Here is a 22,793-nt window from a genome sequence, read left to right as displayed (position 1 = left end):
ACACACCAGCAAACCTCCCCACAAGGATGTTGGTCCCATTCTGGTTCAGGTGCAACCCGTAAAGTTCATTTCTCAAGGGATAGATTTCTGTTAAACTTATAGCTAATTTTGATTCAACCACATGGAATACGGTGAACCGCTTTGGTCTCCGTATTATAAAATGGGTATAGAGATATTGGAGAAGGTGCAAAAAAGTTCTTCTAGGCTGACACCAGAATTGAGAATACCCATCAAGTAAAATTGAACTGGTTCGGTCACCTTTCTCAAAGAAAAAAGAAGCCCTGTAAGATTATGGAACAGTTTGATGTTTCTGCATGTGGGGCAAGCTCAGAGCCAGGAGTAGATATAAGAAAGTCACTGATAAACCCAATAAAGAATTCAAGAGAAACTTCTTGACCCAGAGTGTCGTTAGCATGTAGGACATACTATTGCAAGGAATAGTTGAGGTGATGAGCATAGATGTATTTAATACAAGACATGATAAATACGTCAATGAAGGAGAAAGGAGTAGAAGATTGTGTTGATAGGGTTTAATGAAAAGGAGCAGGAGGAGCGTAAACACTGGGTTGAATGTTCTTTTAAATTCTATCTAATACTATGTGATAGTATGTATCCTGATGTTTTTTAATCCAATGGAGAAACTTACAAAGATAGAGAAATTCAACAGGAAAATACCACCAGCAGTGATTCAGTTAGCTCTATGTGCTGGAGAGCAGTCTGTGTTCATCTGTGAACATGCAGCTTCAGAATAGGTGTATTTACACCCGCTACCCTGCTTTCCCCCAACGTTCTTGGTGCTGTTCTCCAATCTGTACTTGTGTGAATTTAAACTGTGAGGATTATTAGAAATGAAACATTTCTTTACATTAACCTCTTGTTACTTAAAGGATGATGCCCCACGATTATATTCCACATCCCCTGGTCCTGTACCTATAAATCTTGATGTTGATCACCTCATGGTTCAGCGGGTTGATGACGGGACATTTTGTATAAGGGGTAAGTAGTTGCATTTTGGGAACAATCTGCCCAAAATAGGATCTCCACTGTCTCCATTCTGAAAAAAGAGACCTGTCTAAGTTTTTCGTCTTGCACTCATCAGGACATTCACAAGAATGCCAATTTAAGAGGGAAAATAGCAGTTTATACTGTATGTGAAGAGAGCGCTGATTGGTTGGCAAGTGGCGTTGCCATGAGGAGTGTACTACTGATGGTGACTGACATTTAACTGCTAAGCATTGTTTGAAATTTAAACTAGGCAGCTTGACCCTGATTGCCCTGAGGAATGAGTCAGCGAATGGCTGTCACTTATTTTGTTTAGCTGAAACAGGTGCAAAGTGTGTACATGTTCTTTCTGTCTGCTAAGAACAGGACCCTGTGTACCACTTGTGTTGCTATTGCATAGTAGCAGCGTGAAACAGCTAGCTTCATCAGTTGCTCAAATTTTTGAGATACCTGGGTATTCTGAGATAAACTCAGCACTTTTCAGGGCTGAAAGTGACGGCCTTAGGTCAGTTCATGAGATAGCGTGAAATGATCTGATCAGGGTAGCCATTATCATGCAGGATGCCTTTGATGCGCCCTATTTCAGCATCAAGCTTGCATGGTGAGCAAATGGCTCAGGTCCTATTTACAAGGTTGCGATAAGACCAATCATAGACCGTGTGGAACTGTAAGAATCCCATATTGACCAGTGAAGGTAGGCTTGCAGTTTACCATGGTAGAGAACCCCTGACAGATTTCTCAACTATTATGTCAAGGAAGGGGAGTTCATTTGACTGCTCCACTTCATAGGTAAATTTGAGCATAGGATGGAGCCCACTGAGACATGTAAGAAAATTTGAGCAACAGGTGCAGTAGCAACACAAATGATACTCGCCATTAACAGAATGTTGCTGTTAAGCCAAAAAGACATCTGCCTATCGCACAAATGAGGAATGTAGTATATGAAGTCCAGTGCCAGTGTGATGCTAGGTATGTAGGCCACACATCCCAAAGACCAGCGGATTGTATCAAACAGCATGTCTCAGCCGCTGTTCACAGGATACAAACCGTACCCAACCAGCCTTTGCTTGCACAGCTCAAAACACAGCCTTCAACATTAGATGTGATTTATTTGCTAAATAACCCTCAATGTGCTAAGAATTATGCTGACAGCCAATTTAAGATTCAGTTGGGCTCGCAATGAGGCACATGCATGTGTACTGGAAACTACATATATTAATACGCAGGGCTCTGTTCTTTGCAGATGGAGCATGTACACACATTGCATCTGTTTCAGCTAAACAAAGTAAGTGACAGGCATTCGCTGACTCAGCCCTCAGTGCAATGCCTTGACCAATCAGGTTCAAACTGCCTGGTTTCAATTTCAAACGATGCTTGGCAGTTAACTGTCGGTCACCACCAGTGTTGCATTCTCCATGGCAATGCCACTTGCCAATCAATCACACTCTCTTCACATACAGTACAAATTGTTGTTTTCCCCTTATGTTGGTATTCTTGGGAAGTGTCCTGATGAGTGTAAGGCGAAAAGCTTAGTCATGTCTCTTTTTTTTAGCAATACTCTATGACCTCTGGTTAATAGCTCACTTGTCAGAACAAGTGAAGGAAATCCCTACTTGCTCTATCAAAACCTCTCAATTTTGAATACCTCTCTTAGGTCTCCCTTAACCTTGTCTGCTCCCTCATCTGATATCAATCTGGTAGACCACCTCCATATCCCCTCCAGAGTCTTGACAGCCTTCCTAAACTGTGGTCCCCAGGACTGTATACAATACTTCAGCTAAAGAGAAACCAGTACAAGTTCAGTGCAACTTCCTTGATTTTGTATTTAATGCCCCTATTTATAAAGACATGTATCACATGCATTTTTAATGATTACCTTTTTAAATCTTCCCTGGCACCTTCAAAGATTTGCAAAAATTCACACCGCTCAAAATAGCACCATTTAGATTTTACTGCCTCGCCCTATTGTTTCTCCCCAAGTACATCCCATCACACTTATCCACATTAAGTTATATCTGCCATGTGTGTGCTTGTGTCCTTCTGAAGTCTGCTTTCATACAAATTTTGGCAGCGTAATCGTGCGTAACACCCAGAATTTTGAAATTACACTCCCATACCCTAACACAGGAAACTTTTATATAAGAAGGCAATGATGAAAAGCTTAAATGTCTCTTTTTTCAGCAATAATCAAGTTCTGTACAACCAAATGACTATTTATCTCCATCCTCATTATCCACACTTGAGATTAGCTACAGGAATGTCCAGTGGAGTTGAAACTTGCATTTTAGTTTGTGCATACAAAACTAATTGAGTGCTCATGTTCTTACAACTTACATTTAGGTAGCAACTTTAATTTAGAAAAACGAAAATGGTTAGAGCTGGGAATAGGCTGGTAGAAGATACCATGATGGGTTTTAAACACGAAACTGAGAAATTTAAAATTGAGGTATTGGGGAACCAATCTAAGTCAGTGAGGATTAGCAACTTGAGCTTGATGTGTAAGACAGGGTATAGGAGCAAAGTTTTGTTTGAAGTTTACAGAAGGTAGAAGATTGGCCAGGAGAACTTCCAGTTAGTTCAACCTTGCAACTAAGGAATGAATGAAGGGTTTCAGCAACTGATGGGTGGAGTAAGGCAGAGGTGGGTCATCTTATGGAGGTGAACGTAAGCAACCTTAATGATGAATAGGATTGTTATGGCACAGCCGATGGTAAATGCTGAGTTCAAATCCCAGAGGGAAACTTGAGACATCTGCCACAACTATTTTTGTAATTTAAAAACAAAAAAACTGCGGATGCTGGAAATCCAAAACAAAAACAAAAACAGAATTACCTGGAAAAACTCAGCAGGTCTGGCAGCATTGGCGGAGAAGAAAAGAGTTGATGTTTCGAGTCCTCATGACCCTTCGACAGAACTTAAGTTCGAATCCAAGAAAGAGTTGAAATATAAGCTGGTTTAAGGTGTGTGTGTGGGGGGCGGAGAGAGAGAGAGAGAGAGAGAAGTGGAGTGGGGGTGTGGTTGTAGGGACAAACAAGCAGTGATAGAAGCAGATCATCAAAAGATGTCAACAACAATAGAACAAAAGAACACATAGGTGTTAAAGTTGGTGATATTATCTAAACGAATGTGCTAATTAAGAATGGATGGTAGGGCACTCAAGGTATAGCTCTAGTGGGGGTGGGGAGAGCATAAAAGATTTTTTTTTTAATTTTTTAAAAATAATGGAAATAGGTGGGAAAAGGAAAATCTATATAATTTATTGGGAAAAAAAGGAAGGGGGAAACAGAAAGGGGGTGGTGTTTCCCCCTTCCTTTTTTTTCCAATAAATTATATAGATTTTCCTTTTCCCACCTATTTCCATTATTTTTTTAAAAAAAATTTTTAAATCTTTTATGCTCTCCCCACCCCCACTAGAGCTATACCTTGAGTGCCCTACCATCCATTCTTAGCACATTCGTTTAGATAATATCACCAACTTTAACTTTAACACCTATGTGTTCTTTTGTTCTATTGTTGTTGACATCTTTTGATGATCTGCTTCTATCACTGCTTGTTTGTCCCTACAACCACACCCCCACTCCACTTCTCTCTCTCTCTCTCTCTCTCTCTCTTCGCCCCCCACACACACACCTTAAACTAGCTTATATTTCAACTCTTTCTTGGACTCGAACTCAAGTTCTGTCGAAGGGTCATGAGGACTCGAAACGTCAACTCTTTGCTTCTCCGCCGATGCTGCCAGACCTGCTGAGTTTTTCCAGGTAATTCTGTTTTTGTTTTTATTTTTGTAATTTGTATGTTTCGAGGTGTGGGCTTTGAATTCAGTAGTAATAAGACCATCAAGCCTTTTTGGTTTTTTACAAAACTAGATTAAACAATAATTAATAAGAAAAATTATTTTAAGTACATACATGTATCTACAAATTATTTCTGTAATAACTTCTAAATCCCCTAACTAATCTGACTCCCAGTTACACCTCCATTAAGGCAACAGTAAGACACACAGATTTTAAAAGACCCAGGCAAAGAAACAGGATATGCTGAACAATCTAATTCAAATTGAGTTTCCTTAACTTCAGTTTTTTCTAGACAGCAGCTTGAGGCTTAGATGCTGAAGGCGTTTCACACTTGTTAAATCTTAAGATACCTACCCTTACACACAGCCTTTGCTCCTTTATACATATTTCCCACTTTGAATGCAAATTCCCATTGTTTCGTTGTCTTTGTACTATACCTCCCTGATCGTAAAAATTTATCATAATATCAATTTTACCAGTAATCTTTGGGAAAAATAAGTACACTGTTTCTGAACTTCACCTGGCCAGGTGACACATTTCACCCCTCCTTTGAAAACAATCTAGTCTGGTTTATTTAAAAATGCAAATATCCTTTTACACCTTACATTCTAAATTTCCCCCGTGTTTACCTACTTAACATTTCGAAGCTCACTTATCTTCTAATACATCAAAGCCTGCAGACCAGCTGTCTTTAATCCAATTAAGTCTCACACAAACACACACACATATAGACACAGATACCACTATTTTACAATAAATTCCAATTACATTATTATATCTTCCTGACAAGGATAAGAAACTTAAAAGAAACTTCACTTTGTTTGGAATGGAATGCCACGGTTAATTAAGTCTAGTCCTTCTTGAAATAATGGCAAAGGAGAGGGATGGAATCAGTTCAAAGTGTACACAATTTTTGGTGAGTGCCTGAAGGCTATGGCTTTGGTGTTTGCAATATTTAAATGGAAGGAATTGATCATCTAAGACCAAATGTTAAATGAGTAGCCTGATAGATGAGACTATGGAAGTATTAAGGACAACTATGGAGAAATAGAACTGGATATATGTAGATGTATGTCTGCTGAACAAACACCAACAGGCAACATGTAGATTATGATTATGCCTTGGCAGAATCTAGGGGTTATGAATATGGGTTTGGGAAGAGAAGCTATTCCTAGAGATGATGTTGCTATAATCAAATTGTTAAGAGTGGAACCAAGTGATGATAATCAGATTGATAATTATAGGAGTGATATCAAAGGACGCTTTGGTCAACTATGTTCATAATCTCAGGAAAGATGAGGACTGTTGCATTAGTCAAATGTAATTTTGTGACCTTTTGTTGTAATTTTAGTGCTGTGGCAATGGTGGAAAACTGGAGATATTCAAGTGGAGTCGCGGGAAAGCTGGGCACAATTCTGGGGTGTAACAGCAAGATAAAGCACTTTGGACAGGAAATGTTGGAGATGTGGTGGTCAATTGCTTGGCGGAGTAGAAAGGATTGCTTTTTTTTTAAGAGATGGGTCATAAACTGTACTTTGGAAAGGGAGGAACCTCTACTTGAGAAGAGGGAACCATGAACAGATAACAAGGACTTGATCTAGTACATAGTGAAATTTATTACTCATGCAACTGATATTTAGTTTCAGGAGAGGAAGCCAGCAGAAATCAGGGCTCCAGTTCCCAGACAGTCAAGTTGGGCTGTCAGCAATTTCTAAAATGGAAAATGGGGATCTTATTTATGATGGGGAAAAGATTAATCAACATCTAAGAACTCAAATCACCCTGTGTTCAAGGGGAGTTCTCAATTATTCACAAATTTCCACTATCCTTCATTTGAGTGGAAATTAGTGAATAATTGTAATCCTTGATAATTGAAACTCTACTACATAACACACATGGGTGCCATTATTAGCTATTCCTCCCCTTACCATCTTGCAGAAATCTTTAATATGAATGAGTCAACATCCTTCCCTCTTACTATCCTCCCCCGTCATTTCTTTTTCCGCCCAAAGAAAAATGTTTGGTTAAAGAAGTAGTCATATTAAGTGCTCTGGAATCTAGTTTTATTAAATTTATGTTGTAGTTTTTTGTTATTTTAATTTTCCTTCCTATATTAGCCTTGCAGACAGGTCAAAATGAACCAGTCTTGGAAAAACTGGAGAATCATTTGGTCACAACTGGATCGCATCAGATCAAACTTGGATCAGTGAAAACTGGAGGGATGCAGTCACTGTCAGAGGGTCAGAGTTCATCAGATCTGGGCATCAGCACCAGCAAGGATATGGTATGTGTGCAAATTCAAATTTTTTTTTATTAATTCACAGGATGTGGGCATTGCTCCCAAGGACAACGTTTATTGTCCATCCTGTATTGCCCTAGAGAAGATGTTGGTGAACAAATGCCTCAAACCATGTAATTTGTGTGGTGAAGGTTTTCCTACAGCACCGTTACAGAAGGAGTTTCACAATTTTGACCAAGTCATAATGAAGGAATGGCCATACATTTCCAATTTCGGATGGTGTGACTTGGAGGGGAACTTGTAGATGATGGTGTTCCAATAAGCCAGCTGGCCTTGGTACATTGCTGTCATGCATTTTGTGGATGGTACAGGTGCTAGCCACTGTGCACAACTGGTGGAGGGAGTCAATGTTTGTGATGGATGGGATGCCTGTTATGGCAGACAGATGGTAAGTGCCAAGCTGCCCAAATCCCAGAGGGAAACTTGAAGCAGCTGCCACATCTGTTTTACGATTTGTACTTATTTCAAGATGCAGGCTTTGAATTCAGCGAAAAGGTCACCAAATCTTGCAGGTTTCTTACAAAACTAAATTAAACCTTTACTAACAGAAGAAATTATTTTAAGCACCTACATATCAAATTACTACAATGCCAACTTCTAAATCCCCTAATTAATTTAAACCCCATTTACACCTCCATTAAGGCAGTAGTGAGACACATAGATTATTAAAAGACCTAGGCAAAGTAACTTACAGTACCCTGAACAGTTGAATTCAAAGTGAGTTTTTCTCAGCTTCAGTTCCATGTAGAGAGCAGCTTGAGGCATAGATGCTAGAGGTTTTTCACACTTTTTAGATCTTAGAATGCCTACCCATACACATAACCTTTGCTCCTTTATACGTATTTTCCCCTTTGAATGCAAATTCCCATTGTTTCACTATGTCTTTGGACTTTACCTCTCAATAATAAAATCCATCAAAGTACCAATTTTACCAGTGTTCTTTGGGAAAAATAAACACATTGTTTCTTAACTTCTCCTGGCTAGGTGAAACATTTCACCACCTCCTTTGAATTCAATCTAGTCTGGTTTATTTAAAAATGCAAATGTTCCCTTTACACCTTACATTCTAAAACATCCCAATATTTCAAGCCTAGCTTATCTTCTGTTACATCAAAGCCTTCAGACCAGCTGCCTTTAATTCAGTTAAGTTCCCCCCATGTGTGTGTCACGCATGCACGTACACACACACACTCTACAATAAATTCCAATAACATTATGAAAATTACCATATCCTCCTGACATGCTGCTCAAGCAGGCTGCTTTGGTGTCGAGCTTATTGAGTGTTGTTGGAGCTGTATTCATCCAGACAATTGGAGAAGATTCCATCGCGCTCCTGATTTATGCCTTGAGTGGTAAAAAGGCTTTGAGGAGTTGGGAGGTGGTCACTCCCCTCACAATACACAGTAGCCATTTCATTTATGTGGCTGTTCCACTTAAGTTCCTGGTCAGTGGCAACCCCAAGTTGTTGTTGGGGGATTGGACAATAGAAATGCCCTTGACCGTTGGCTGCTTGGCCAGGGTTAAGAACATCAGCTTGCTACTGGAGAGCAGGAGGGGCATGATCCTGCTGTTGTCCAACAGGAACCAACAACATGGGTAGACCTAGGAATGAGGTTCTGCTGAGGTGGTTTGAGGAACTAGGGTCCAAATGAATAGGAGCTTCCAAGGTGGTAATGCCTGGATTATCACCTGAGCCATATGTTAGTTGGCTTAGCATTAAACAGATCAGAGTTGAATGTGTGGCTCAAAGGATGGTGTGGTAGGCAGGATTCATGGGGTACTGACACTGGTACTGAAGAAAGACAGAACTATTCTGTTGGGATGGTCTCCACTTAGACCAAACTGAGACCAGTTTCCTGGTGAATTGACAAATTAGAGCTGAAGAGGAGGCTTTAAATACCTTGTGGGAGCAGGGTTCAGGTAAGGGAGAACTGATAAATCTGAAAAGAATGTCAAGGCCATAGATCAATGTAGCGATTTGGATAAGAATAAGCAACCTGTGTCAGGAAGGAACAGAGTTTAACATGAACAGTGTATCGATGAATAAGGGAAAATCAAGGATCATTCGTTAAGAAGTTAAAATTAAAGGTGTTTTATCTGAATGCATGAGGCATTTGTAACCAGATGGATTAATTAATGGCCTAATAGAGGTACATGAGTTGATCTAATAACTAATACAAGGATGTAATTGCATACGGAAAAAATTTGGGAGCTAAATTTTCCAATACACTGTTTCAACAAGACAGATAAATGGAAAAGTTAGGATTGGGGTTTAACCCTGATAAAGGATGACGATTTGAATTTTCATATGGACTGCCCAAACTGAAGTAATTCGGGAGGTAGTATTTACAGAATGCATTTGAGACAGGTTCCACAACATACACAGGGGAGACGGTGGCATTAGCACTCTACCAGTAATCCAGAGGCTTGGGCTAATGCTCTGGGGACACGGGTTCAAATCCCACCACGACAGCTGGTGGAATTTTAATTTAATTAATAAATCTGGACTATGAAGCTAGTAATGGTGAGCCAACTGTCATTAATTGTTGTAAAGACCCATTTGGTTCACTCATGTTCTTTTGGGAAGGAAATCTGCCATCCTCATCAGTCTGGCCTACATGTGACTTCAGACTCAGAAATGTGTTGACTCTTAACTGCCCTCTAATGGCCTAGCAAACCATTCAGTTCAAGGGCAATTCAGGATGGGCAATAAATGCTGGTCTTGCCAGTGATGCCAACACCCCATGAAAAAAATAAAGGAAACAAAAAATCATCTAGGAACCGAGGAAAATAGCCTAGGAATAGGCTATTTTAGATCTTAAACAAAAACAGAATTACCTGGAAAAACTCAGCAGGTCTGGCAGCATCGGCAGAGAAGAAAAATATTTCACCCCTCTCCTTGGATTCACCTAGTTCTGTTGAAGGGTCATGAGGACTCAAAACGTCAACTCTTTTCTTCTCCACCGATGCTGTCAGACCTGCTGAGTTTTTCCAGGTAATTCTGTTTTTGTTTTGGATTTCCAGCATCCGCAGTTTTTTGTTTTTATCTATTTTAGATCTTGCCTTATGTTATGATTAAAACCATTCTACCTTAACTACATGCTTGTTTAATCTCTGTATTAATGCATTTTGTCACTTCACAACTGCTCCCCAAGGCCGAAACGCACCTCCAAATGAAGTCTGATTTTTTTTTATTAGTATTTAAGAATTTATTATTTGCTGCTGCGTTCCTATGAGGCAAGCAACATCGATAAAGTGTGAATTTGTACACAAATGTCAACCGGCTCTTTTTATAAGAGATTTTCAACCAAAGCCATTTGTAGTATGAAAGAAGTATTTCTAAAAAGTCTATCTGCTGGTTTAATTCCACTGCTCTACCTCCTCATTACCCATTGTCCTGACTCTTCCCTTAAGATTTAATTTTGCGCTTAAACTAGTCCCTGTGTTGAAGCGGTTAATTACGTATCTTTACATTCATTAATAGAGTCATACAATGGTACAGTACCGGATGCTGCCATTCGGCCCATTAAGTATATGCTGCCTCTTTGGTCGAGCTACTCAATTAGTCCCAACCCCTGTTCTTTCTCATAGCTTTGTAAATGTTTTCTCTTCAAGTGCTTATCCAATTCCCTTTGAAAGCTACAATTGAATCTGCTTCCATCACCATTCCAGATCACAACTCTACACTTTTTAAAAAAATGTTTCTTCATTAAGTGTTTAAATAGTAAATATTTAGTGGCAAGTGAATGAGTAAATATGGCTGTTCAAAACAAAAACAGAATTACCTGGAAAAACTCAGCAGGTCTGGCAGCATCGGCGGAGAAGCAAAGAGTTGACGTTTCGAGTCCTCATGACCCTTCGACAGAACTTGCGTTCGAGTCCAAGAAAGAGTTGAAATATAAGCTGGTTTAAGGTGTGTGTGTGGGGGGCGGAGAGATAGAGAGACAAAGAGGTGGAGGGGGGGCGGGGGTGTGGTTGTAGGGACAAACAAGCAATGATAGAAGCAGATCATCAAAAGAAACTTTTTCTCTTCGCGTGCCCCCAGTTTCATTTTATCCTTCGGCTCATCCGACGCCTCAACAAGAAACTTTTTCTCTTCTTTTGATGATCTGCTTCTATCACTGCTTGTTTGTCCCTACAACCACACCCCCCCACCCCCCCCTCCACCTCTTTGTCTCTCTATCTCTCTGCCCCCCACACACACACCTTAAACCAGCTTATATTTCAACTCTTTCTTAGACTCGAACGCAAGTTCTGTCGAAGGGTCATGAGGACTCGAAACATCAGTTCTTTTCTTCTCCGCCGATGCTGCCAGACCTGCTGAGTTTTTCCAGGTAATTCTGTTTTTGTTTTGGATTTCCAGCATCCGCAGTTTTTTTGTTTTTATAAATATGGCTGTTCGTTGGCTTATTGCACCAGAAATTCTCTTTCAAGCAAAACAAAACTGAATGCTGGTAAAACCTTGTCTGCCTGCTTTGTTATTACAATAATAGCTCATCAGTAAAATTCAAACTTTTAATCTTCTAACTAGAAGAAATTGGATTTCAAACTTATAGTAATGCCTTCCCTCAGCAACAGGTTTGTTCTGCGAAAATGTAATGGAGCTGTAACACTGTTGAGCCAGCAATGTTTCAACACACTTTTATCACTCTGACGCTTTTTATTGAGAAGATTAATGATACTCATTATTTCTCTCTCCCTCTCTCTCTCTCTCCAATGTTTTGAGCAGAATGAGCTCCTTAGGCAGGAACTTGCCAGCATGAAGGAAGCTTTGACAAAGGCAAACCAAGATCAAGAGAGATTGCTGCAAGAAATCAAGAAACTGAATCCTGACTTTAAGCTTTGATGGTTACTACAGCCCAGCATATTGTTGTCACTGCCAACAGCCCAAACACTATCTAATTGGAACAGACCTCACCTGGTGATTTATTACTGGAAAAAGCAGATCAGCGTAAACCTAGAGTCACCAAGTGAACCCAGCAGCAACAGGCACAAGAGTGAGGTCTTCAAATCTGCACAGAAGAGACCCTACTTATGTTCCAATGATATTTTGTATTAACTTGTGTCAAGATGACAGTATCTTGGTTCTTACATGTAGCACTTTTGACGTGTGATTATGATGGTTATAGGAATGCATAGTAACTGCAGATAGTTAAGTTGGTAACCACCCTTGTTTAAAAAGTCTGGAGTAAGTAGCTTGCAACCATTATGGCAGGAGGCCTCTGGCAGTAGCAGTTGGTTTGGCACATTTGGATGAAGGACAGGAAGGAATGTTAAAAATACTGTGCATGTGATCACCTGGGAGCATTTATACAAACAGAATAATATTGGATTGATTTAGCAGCTCGACCTGCAAATAAAGGTGCTTCTTAGTAGCCTTGTGCTCCCTAATATTTATCATTTGTGTACATATGCTACACATCTTGCAGATAAAAGTTTATTTATAACATGTACTTTGAAGCCACTTGCCACCTTCGGCAGCCGTCATGCAAATATGGTTTTTGGTGAATTTGTTCCCTGAGTAAAACAAAAACAGAATTACCTGGAAAAACTCGGCAGGTCTGGCAGCATCGGCGGAGAAGAAAAGAGTTGACGTTTCGAGTCCTCCTGACCCTTCGACAGAACAGTTCTGTCGAAGGGTCAGGAGGACTCGAAACGTCAACTCTTTTCTTCTCCGCCGATGCTGCCAGACCTGCTGAGTTTTTCCAGGTAATTCTGTTTTTGTTTTTGTTTTGGATTTCCAGCATCCGCAGTTTTTTTTGTTTTTATCTCTTGTTCCCTGAGTAGTTGAGGCTGTTGTTGCAAGCTCTGCCTGCAAAATAGAAATAGTCAATGGTAATGAGTTGAAAAACCAGGATAAAACATTAAAAGTCCCTTTGCGTTTAAACTAACTTCTGCTGGAGTTATCCTGAAAATCCCCTGAATGTTGCAGTCTTCCTTGTTATGAACGACTATTGATGTAGCTAACTTGGTGAACTAATCTGCTATGTTGGTGAGAATTCCTCATGAAGAGCATCCTGCCAGAATGGACGGCAGCAAGTTTGAGCTCCTGAGTAATCTGTCATGCAAGTTGGTTTGCACCGATTGATGGCAGGTCATATTTTCAGCAGGACTTTCTAATCTGTTACCTAGTTAATGATCATGACACACTCACTGTGGGTGGGAATGAGGGTGGAAAATCTTGGTAAATCAGCTTCTATGCAACTTGGCTTGTTGCAGATTAACAGTGATCAGGTTTCTGGAGTAGTCCATAGCTCAAGCTGTTGCTGTCTTGTTTTCCTCCTTTCTCCATCTCCCTTTTCCCCATAAAGCATCTCTTGCTGATGAGTTTCTGTATTTTATTTTTCAACATCTGCTAAATCCAAAACCCTAAGCAAAACACAACATTATGTTAATGCCGAGTTAGAATTAGTTGTGACATTTGCAAAGTAGCACCAGCCACAGGGTCCATAACTTGATTTTAACCTTACAGGACTGAGCAAACTGAGTGCCCGGTGTGGTATATAGGCCATACCTTTGTCCAATTGTTGCTATCTTCTTTACACAAGGGAGTGACTTGAACACTAAAATAGGGAGTCATTTATAAGTGGGGTAATGTATGCACTATATATTGTGTTTTAGTCAATTAATTTCAGCTGATATAGTATTGGCAAAATGTGTTATAATCTCTGGATGCTAATTATAATTTCTCTGCCATTACCTAAATTTCCTCCATGGAGACAAATTCTTTTTACCTGCTGTTGCCCATTGGTTACTCGGGAGTGAATGGATGAATCGTAGTAGCAGGTGCTGAGCTTCTCCGAATTTTGTAGTTAGATTTACATAAGCCTCAATTTATAGCAGAGACTTCATTCAGGGAAATATGCGTTCTCCTGTCATTGAATTTTTTTTTTGTTTACATGCACAGTTCTTCCCAAAACAAGTTGCAATCTTAAATTGTGATTCTGTAATCTTAAAATAGAGTTTATGAATGGAGCTCAATGAGATCGTTCAATTGTTTCTATGGGGTTCTTGGTCCATTGTATATTGGAATCCCAACCCATTCGTTTCAAAACTAAGTAAAAGCTGCACCTTGTAGATTTGTTACTTGTCCGGTATGAAATGGTTATGAATCCCCAAAATCAACAATTAATTGCCGCCCAAATAATTTTTTAAAAGCACCAGCACTCAATTTCCACTGGGAGCCTTTGGGTTTTGGCTGCTTATAAAATCCTGAGAGTCAATACAGTCCTTGTTAAACTGTGCAGGAATCAATTTCTTTTAGGCAGTGGAAGCTCACCAAAGCCAATGCATCCCTACACCCTGTAACAGAGAATCAGAACACCATAGAGTCTCTCTACTTGCATACAGTTGAAGCAGACATTAAGCTGTCCCATAGTGAGTATGGGGTAAACTGAGCTATTCAAGCTCTTACATGGACAATACTTGGATTAAAAGCTAGACTGAAATGTATTGGGAGATGCCAATGAATGGCCCCCTATTTATCAAAGTGAGACTAACTTTTTGTGTTGATGAAGGCATGATACTTGGCTTCTGAAGTGCCAGATATTGCCCAGAAGTGCTCCCACCTGCTCAGTTGTAATTGCCTGTTGGATGCTTACAGATACTTTGGATCAACAGGTCTTACTTCCAGTGAGTTTGGAACAACAGAACTTCCTGTTACTGTAGCTAATGACATTGTGTGTGTTTGATATTGTCAGGTTTATTATATGTATAGCTTATCGGAAATTGGTCAGTTTTATAACAGTAGACATCAAATTAAATGCATTTCATCTAACTTTAAAATGCCAGCAGACTGTTTTTGGTTAATTTTCAGCTGAATAGCAATAGAAGAGGAAAGTCACTAGGTGGTCAATGACTTTTAAAATAGGCTTTAGATTATAAGGGACAGTGACAATTTTTGCTTACCAAGGATCAGTTTTTAAAGCATGAGGTCAAAATAGTTTTTGTTCAGACTCAATTCTGAGTATGACTGTAATAGCCATTGCAGGTTAATTTTTGTTACACCAAGGTGATGGAAGAAGAAAGTATTTTCAATGTTTAAAGTAGAGTGAGTTAAAGAATTTGTAACCCAAACTGAATTAGCAAATCTCATAACTAGCAGGTTGAATGTCGGAATTAGCTTCATATCTTTCACTAGGGAAGACAGAAAAAAATCAGCTACAGTTGCAGTTCCATATCCATCATGACTCTGAAAATGCATGTGTGTTAATTCTGGGTGATCAAGCAGTGATGCCCTGTGTAGCTGAATTAGCTATTGACAGTTACGGTCTTGGCTCATGTGAAGAATGGCCACTTGGGTGGGTAGTGGAGGGATGCAGTGCCTGTGTAACTATGCTGGATATGAATTTGTGTGCACTTTCCCATTTGCCACACATTGCAAAATAGCTATTCTAGATTCAAATTTTGCTTTTGTCACTGCAGAAAACACTTGCAATCTCTTTTCCTCTTCCCAAAGGCATTGTCTTTGTCTTGTCTTGGAACCATAACAAAATATTTGGTTTATTTAGAATATTCTTTGCTACTGTCCAATCTTCCATTCTTCTCTAGCTGAGACCGGGAATGGATATATTTTTGGTTGCTGTTTCTAACCACTCGTGATTAGAAGCGAGGCATTTCAGGCTAGCCACACTGAGTATAACACTGTGTTGCACTTTCTCTGGAGATGTTGTGCTCCTCCATAAAGCTTAGCTTTTTATTTTATAGTTGGGATGAGGAATCTTGAATAACTTCTTGTTCTTGGAGACAAACTGAGCGCTCACTACTCAAGTACTGAGCATTCCCATTGCTGCAGTGTGATGAAAAAAAATCGCTAACTAGAGGGTCACCTGTTCTCATAGTTCTGCCTGGCTCATTTCTGATTTGAATTCCATCCTCTTCTTCCAACCCGTGTATGTGCTTCCCATCTGAATATTGGACTGGGAAAACCACAATTCTCTTCTCCACCCTGTTATTTGTTAAGGAAAGTGGAAATAATGATTGTCATCTACATCCACCAAGTTGAATCTGTGACATTATAAGGACTCATTACTTTATGAATAGGCTTATGAATTGGTTTCATTGTGTCTTTCTTTGTAGAAGTTCAGCTTTTCATGGGAGTTATGTTGAAGTAAGTCTGAAAGCATGGATATTGTTGCCTGCCAGGACTTATGTAATCAGGGTCGGGATTGAGGATGACAAAATAACTGACTTTAGGAATTGCACTTGCAGTGTAATTTAAATAAACAACTAACCAACTGGCAGTATTAACATAATTCATTTAGTTGGAACTTCTGGTTTGAACTAGTGATTTTGTATTAACACTGAACAGAAAAATTGTTTTTTTCACTTGAGTTTATGTTTTGCCCAATGGCATATTTAAATAATGCCATTGTAAGGAAGGAATATGTATATGGCTTATTTGACTGTCTCCAAGTCTTACAAGTTATAAGGTAATCTTGCTCAGTTTGATTTATTACTGCACCATCCTTGGTTTTGTTACATACATTAAATCCAGAAGTGGAATACAACTGCTCTCTCTATTTTGGTAATTCACCTCTTAGAACGCATTAATCATCTGGCTGTGACGTTTTTCGTTGAACAGAAGCTTACCTGTTTCTTTGTTTTCCACTTGTAACTGAAACAGAGCCATATGAACTGAATAATTGATTAACTATAGTGGCTCTGGAATGCTGGTCCCCAACTTAGTTGTGTGACACTTTTTGATTTTTTTTCAGGGACAAATGACATCTTGCTGTATTTGGAAGCTAGTTTAAAATATAATGGTACTGGTATTATCTTTCCTGCAGATAGTGTATACTTGACTGGAATTTGAAAGACAAAGTTGTGTTGATGGATCTCTTATTAATCAACTATTCAGTGCTTGGTGTGAAGCGAGACATTTTCATTTTTTTGATCAGGAATAATGAATCTTCCCTTTTAAACACTAAGTTATCAATTAATATTTCATTTTTCAGTAATGTATTTACTTCTGTGACATTCTGCAGCAAGCACTCCAGAATGTCTCAATAAATGCCTATCGAGTGTGTTCGTCTATGGATATTTTTAACCAGAATCAAAATATGCACAAGTTCTTAGATTCAAGTGATTAATATATCTTCCTGAAAACCTAGTTACTTTGATCTAAACTCCTCCCTTCTGCTCCCAGCTGTCTGCCCATCTACCAATCTCTCCTTGCTGAACAATGTAATGCCTGTTGAAGCAAGACTTTTTCTTTCATTGGCATGAATGACTGCATTTTTTTCCCCAGCCCTGCCCCCACCCTCCCTCAATTTGAAACGAAATTTCCCCATGAGAGCTCAGCATTGAAGGACTGTGATTATAACCACTGCACCAGCACACTTTGGCACCATACATTTGAACTAATAATATTGCACTGCCCTAATTTGTTAAAGGTATATGGATTATTATAATAATTTACTGGCAGCCATAATTCTTCTAATCACCCTCAACACCAGGACTGAGCTATGCCACTGCTTAATTTTTGTGTGCACATACTAAAATCTACCAGAATCTTTTTAAATACTGCCGCAGTCTTTTGTAATCAAATGCTGTGTAATGCTCTATGTATACAAAAGCACAACTGTTTTGGTAATCTGAACCATTAAATTGACTTCCCTTCTTGCCTGCACCTTGCATATTACTCTGTTGTCTTGTTGATCCTTTCTGTAATACATACAATGTGCCATATTTTGTTTCATATTTAAAAGTGCAGTTGATTTCAAGCCAGCACTTTCATGAGAAAGTTCAACAAGGCACAAAAGGTAAACTCCTTTCCAAAGCAGCTTTGTGGAAATAGGCTACATATGTGCAAACATGAGTTTAACAATTCACTGAGGCTAAATCTTTCAAACAGTCCCAAAATGCATAAATCCAAAGCAGTGATCGAAATGCTTAAGCTGTGCTTATCTTGGAGCATGTGGAAAAATTTGAACCACAAAAACCATTAAATTCAAATGGGATTTGAGGTAAATTTTTCAAATCCCTGAATTAATTATTTCACTCGCAGCATCTATTTTTGACCTGAACTTATCAGCATTAATATTTGTGTGCCATATTTTTGTAAAAATGCTGACAGAACATGTATTACTGCTGCCCCTTGACCTTTCTGGTGCACTTTTTTATGACTGTGGAAAGGCTCATTGTATGTTGATGCCCATTTTTTGTCACTGTCAGAAGCCAGCATTTCGCCAAATATTGTAATACTGAATTTATCAAATGCCTCAGTACAGTAAAAGTCAACTATAGTAATATAAAATAATAATAGGAGTAATAGGAAAACTCCTTTAATCCATTCCAGGCTTCATTTGTGTGATTTAACTGAGGTACAGAGGTCTTTAAAAGTCACAACTAAATGTAATGTAAGTAGCTGAAACTTAAACTGGTTATGCTTGAGTAAAGGCACACCCAACTTTTTGCTCAAAAATATTTTAGTACTGTACAGTTAAGCATGCATGAGCATTGCAATACAGTGGTAAAACAGCCAGTTAAGTGGTTTAAACCGTGTGTTGAGGCATTTATGTTGAAATTCTGATGTGGTATTTTCAGTTCCACTTTTAGAGCCACTCCGGCACATGTTGATGACTGGTTCTGTGAATCAGTATTGTTAACTATTTTTGAAATAAATTAACGTAATCTAAAGTTTGAGTCTCTGGTTTGTTGCTAAAATAACATGCCTTTAACACATAAGTTGCATCCATTGACTCCAGCTTGAATACTTGAGTGTGTAATGGACAGGGAAAGGTGGTTGGATAACTTTTCCCCTTTTCCTCACCTATCAGTTGATTGCAACAAGACACAGATTTTGAGGAGGAGTATTTTAAATGTTTTGAGTGTTGTGATTTTAAGAACGAAAAAGGCTTTCTGGTAAGTTTAAATCAAAAGAAAGGATAAATGTTTATTTACTCAACACCTGAAATGTAAACACAATGAAACACCCACTCCCTCAAACATACAGACACACATGCACAAGATGACTTAAAGAGATGACATGCACTTAGATTATTAACAGAGTAACAAGAAATAAATAGTGCTCTTAATTGATGGTTTAAGATGAAAACATTGCCGGGCTCTGAAGGGTTTCTCTCTCCTCATTCTTTGAAGATAACTGAAGGTTGGAAGTTTCTGGGTTTCATACATAGTTGCAGACAAGCTTCTGTAGAGAAGAAATGTAATTTTGCAGGTGAAAACAAATTATCCCATCTGCTTACTGCCTGAGTTGACTGTTTAGGCAGGATTCCTTTCTTGCTGGGGAGATGATGATCCCTCTGTCCTAAGTAGTCCCAGACTGTCTTGGTCTAGCCTATCCTTGGAATAATAAGATTTGTTATCTTGAGCCAGTTTCGACCACGTGACCCTGGAATCAATACTTCCACGATCCACACCAGTGACCTGTTGTCATAAGCCGTCACTAATGTGAATGGTGGCCGTTCACATTTGCTTGTGATAAAATGGTTTCTCCACGCCCCTTTGTTAGGTTTTCAGTTTGAAGACACCGAGTCTGGCGTGACCATTGTATTTGAGTTTTTTATAAGTTTCCAGACAATAGGAGCTGTAAATTCCACAAGTGATCTCCAATCCTGAACGTTTCTGCAAGGGAGGGTCCTCCACACAGACTTTTCATTTTAATGACTTTCAAAAGGCATGAGATAGCTCCTATCTGTACAGAAATCACAAAGTCACCTAACCACCGGATCCCATCTTGGGTCAACGTAAATCATCCAAATTCCATGCTGTTTTATATGTAAAAAAGTAAAAATGTCCATTGTTGTCTTATGTCCACAGGCATATGATGCAAGTTTGACAAGTGCTATTAAATATTTGCTCTGCTGCTCAAGGTGTCTTGGTAAACATAAGTTGCATCAATCCAGCTAAATCAGTCCCTGTTGCTTTTTTCAGTTTCCTAAAGATGATGAATACTTTGCGAAATAAAAGTTGAATTAAATTCAAGTATTCTATTCAATAGGAACAGAAGTAAGGTTGCTACAATGCAGAGGATTGTGTATAAGATATTTTTATTCCATCCCCCCATTAACCTGGAACAACTTTTTTATATAATCCTTAAAGTTTGGCCTGTAACTACTATTACTCCGGGATCCTGCTCTGAAGAAAGCTTTCAACTGTGAAATTTAGGAAGAGAAACAAGTCAATAGTGCAGGGTAGTAATATGGGTAATGACCAAAGTGTGACAGGAAGGGATAGTGTGTATAAATATAAGAATGTACCACCAAATAGTGTAAAGGAAAATGATGACATCTGAATGCATGCAACATTCATAGCAATAGATGAATTGATGGCACAAATAAAACTAAATGGTATGATCTGATGGCCATTGTAGAGATATGGTTGCAAGGCAACCAAGGCTAGAAATGAAATATTCATGGGTACTTGACAATGGAGGTGGAGTGGTTCTGTTAATACATCGGGAAAGAGGAGTCGGTCATTTGGCCCTTCGAGCCTGCTCTGTCATTCTGAGATCACGGCTGATCTGGTTGTGGTCTCAAATCCACTTTCCTGTCTGCTCCCTGCCCCCGCATCACCCACCCCCACCCCCAGTAACCCTCAACTCCCTTGTTTATCAAAAATCTGTCTAACCCTGCCTTGAATAAATTCAATGATCCAGCCTCCATTGCTTTCTGGGGAAGAAAATTACAGACTAACAACGCCCTGTGCAAAAAAATTTCTCCTTGCCTCTTTTAGGAGGGAGACCTCTTATTCTTAAACTGTGTCCCCTTGTTCTTGTCTGCTCCACAAGAGGAAATGTCCTCCTGGTATACACCCCATCAAGTCCACTCAGGATCTTCTATGTTTCAATAAAATTCTTTTAAATTCCAATGGGCATAGACCCAACCTGCTCAACCACTTTTTTTAAGATAAGCACTTCATCCCAAGAATGAGTTAAGTGAACCCCCTCTGAACTGCTAATACAATTATCTTCTTATTAAAATGAGACCAAAACTGTACACACTATTCCAGATGTGGTCTCACCAAGGCCCTGTACAGCTGCAGTGACATTTTCCTACTTTTATGTTCCATTCCTCTTACAATAAACACCAACATTCCGTTTGCCTTCCTAACCACTTACTGTACCTGCATACTAACATTTTGAGATTCATGCACCAGGACACTTAGATCCCACTGTACCACAAAGTTTGTAATTTCTCTCCATTCAAATTGTATACTGCTTTTCCCCAAACTGAACAAGTTCACATTTTCCCACATTATACTCCTTCACTTCACACAATGTGTGTTTTGGGCCTGGAATGCGCTGCCTGGACGTGTGGTGGAGGCAGGTTCAATTGAGGCATTCAAGAGGGCATTAGATAATTATTTGAATAGAAACAAATGTGCAAGGGTATGGGGAAAAGGCAGGGCAATGGCACCAGATCAAAATGCTCATTTGGAGAGCTGGTGCAGACATGATGGGCCGAGTGGCCTCCTTCTGTGCTGTTAAAATTTTGTAATTCTGTGATCTGCCAATTTTTTGACCACTCACTTAACCTACCTAAATCCCTTTGCAGAGTCTACCTCCTCTTGAAAACTTGCTCTCCTTCCTATCTTGGTGTCATCGGCAAATTTAGCTACAATTCAGACCTTTCATTCAAGTCCTTGATGCACAATGTAAATAGTGATACCCTGGCACTAATCCATGTGGCACTTCACTAGTTACAGCTTGTCAACACAAAAAAGTACCATTTATCCCTATTCTCTACTTCCTATTAGCCAATAAATATTTTATTCATGCTAGTATGTTACCTCCTCCACCCTGTGTTTATTTCATTTAGAGGATGAGAGTGCGTTTGTGAGAAATGATCTTGGCTTGGAAGATTAAGATGTAAAACCAGTTTTGATGGAGATTTTAAAAAATAGCAAGACAAAGAAGTCAATGGTGGGAATAGTCTCTAAGCCCCCTAATAGCAACATTGTATAATAGAGTTAAGTCAAGAAATAATGGGAGCTGGTAAGAAACATACTCAAATACTGTGGGTACCTTTAATCTTCACATTGATCAGATTTATCAAAGGTTTCCTTAATGATGATTTCAGAGTGCATTTGGAGCAGTGTCTTAGAACAATACATTGTGGAACCAACCAGGGAGCAGGTTATTTTACATGTGTATGTATATTTTAGATATGCAATGTATAATGAGATAGGATTAATTAATGATCGCACAGTAAAGCATTCTCTTGGAAAGACTCTAGGGAAAAGTAATCATCGAATTTCAAATTCAGTTTCAATATGAGAAACCTGGGTCTAAAACTAGTAATTTGAGCTTAAATAGGAGAAATTACAATGGTATTGTTATGCCCATCGAAGGCATGTCATTTGCATAACTTTTAAAATAGGAGAGTATACAAAGCAGAGAGTAGAGATAAATGGGTCTTTTTTGAGTTGGCAAGCTATAACTAGCAGAGTGTCTCAGGGATCAATGCTGGGGCCTCAACTTTTTACAATCTATATCAATAATTTGGATGAAAGGACCAAATGTAAGGTAGCTAAATTTGCCAATGACACCAAGATAGGAAAGTAAGTTGTCAAGAGGCAGTAGACTCTGCAAAGGGATTTAGATAAGTTAAGTGAGGGGAAATCTGGCAGCTGGAGTGTAATGTGGGAAAATATGAACTTGTCCACTTTGGCAGGAAGAATAGAATTGCAGTATATCATTTAAATGGAGAAAGATTGCAGAACTTAGTTGTACA

General features: G+C 39.1%; 1 protein-coding gene across 1 annotated transcript in view; it reads left to right on the top strand.

Moving 5' to 3' along the window:
• uhrf1bp1 (UHRF1 binding protein 1) overlaps positions 1-14,216 on the top strand; it is a 159,549-nt gene extending 145,333 nt beyond the window's left edge. The window contains exons 19-22 of the mRNA XM_041195586.1: positions 888-996; positions 6,914-7,080; positions 11,825-12,616; positions 12,805-14,216. Of these exons, the coding sequence (XP_041051520.1) occupies positions 888-996; positions 6,914-7,080; positions 11,825-11,941 (393 nt within the window). The 3' untranslated portion in view covers positions 11,942-12,616; positions 12,805-14,216. The remainder of the gene's footprint in view (positions 1-887; positions 997-6,913; positions 7,081-11,824; positions 12,617-12,804) is intronic.
• Positions 14,217-22,793: the final 8,577 nt, after the last annotated feature.

This window comes from Carcharodon carcharias, chromosome 9 (genome assembly GCF_017639515.1).
Source record: "Carcharodon carcharias isolate sCarCar2 chromosome 9, sCarCar2.pri, whole genome shotgun sequence".
In the NCBI taxonomy this organism is placed as follows: domain Eukaryota; kingdom Metazoa; phylum Chordata; class Chondrichthyes; order Lamniformes; family Lamnidae; genus Carcharodon; species Carcharodon carcharias.
The sequence above is the reverse complement of the archived record's forward strand: the minus strand, read 5'-3'. Positions and strand labels throughout refer to the sequence as shown.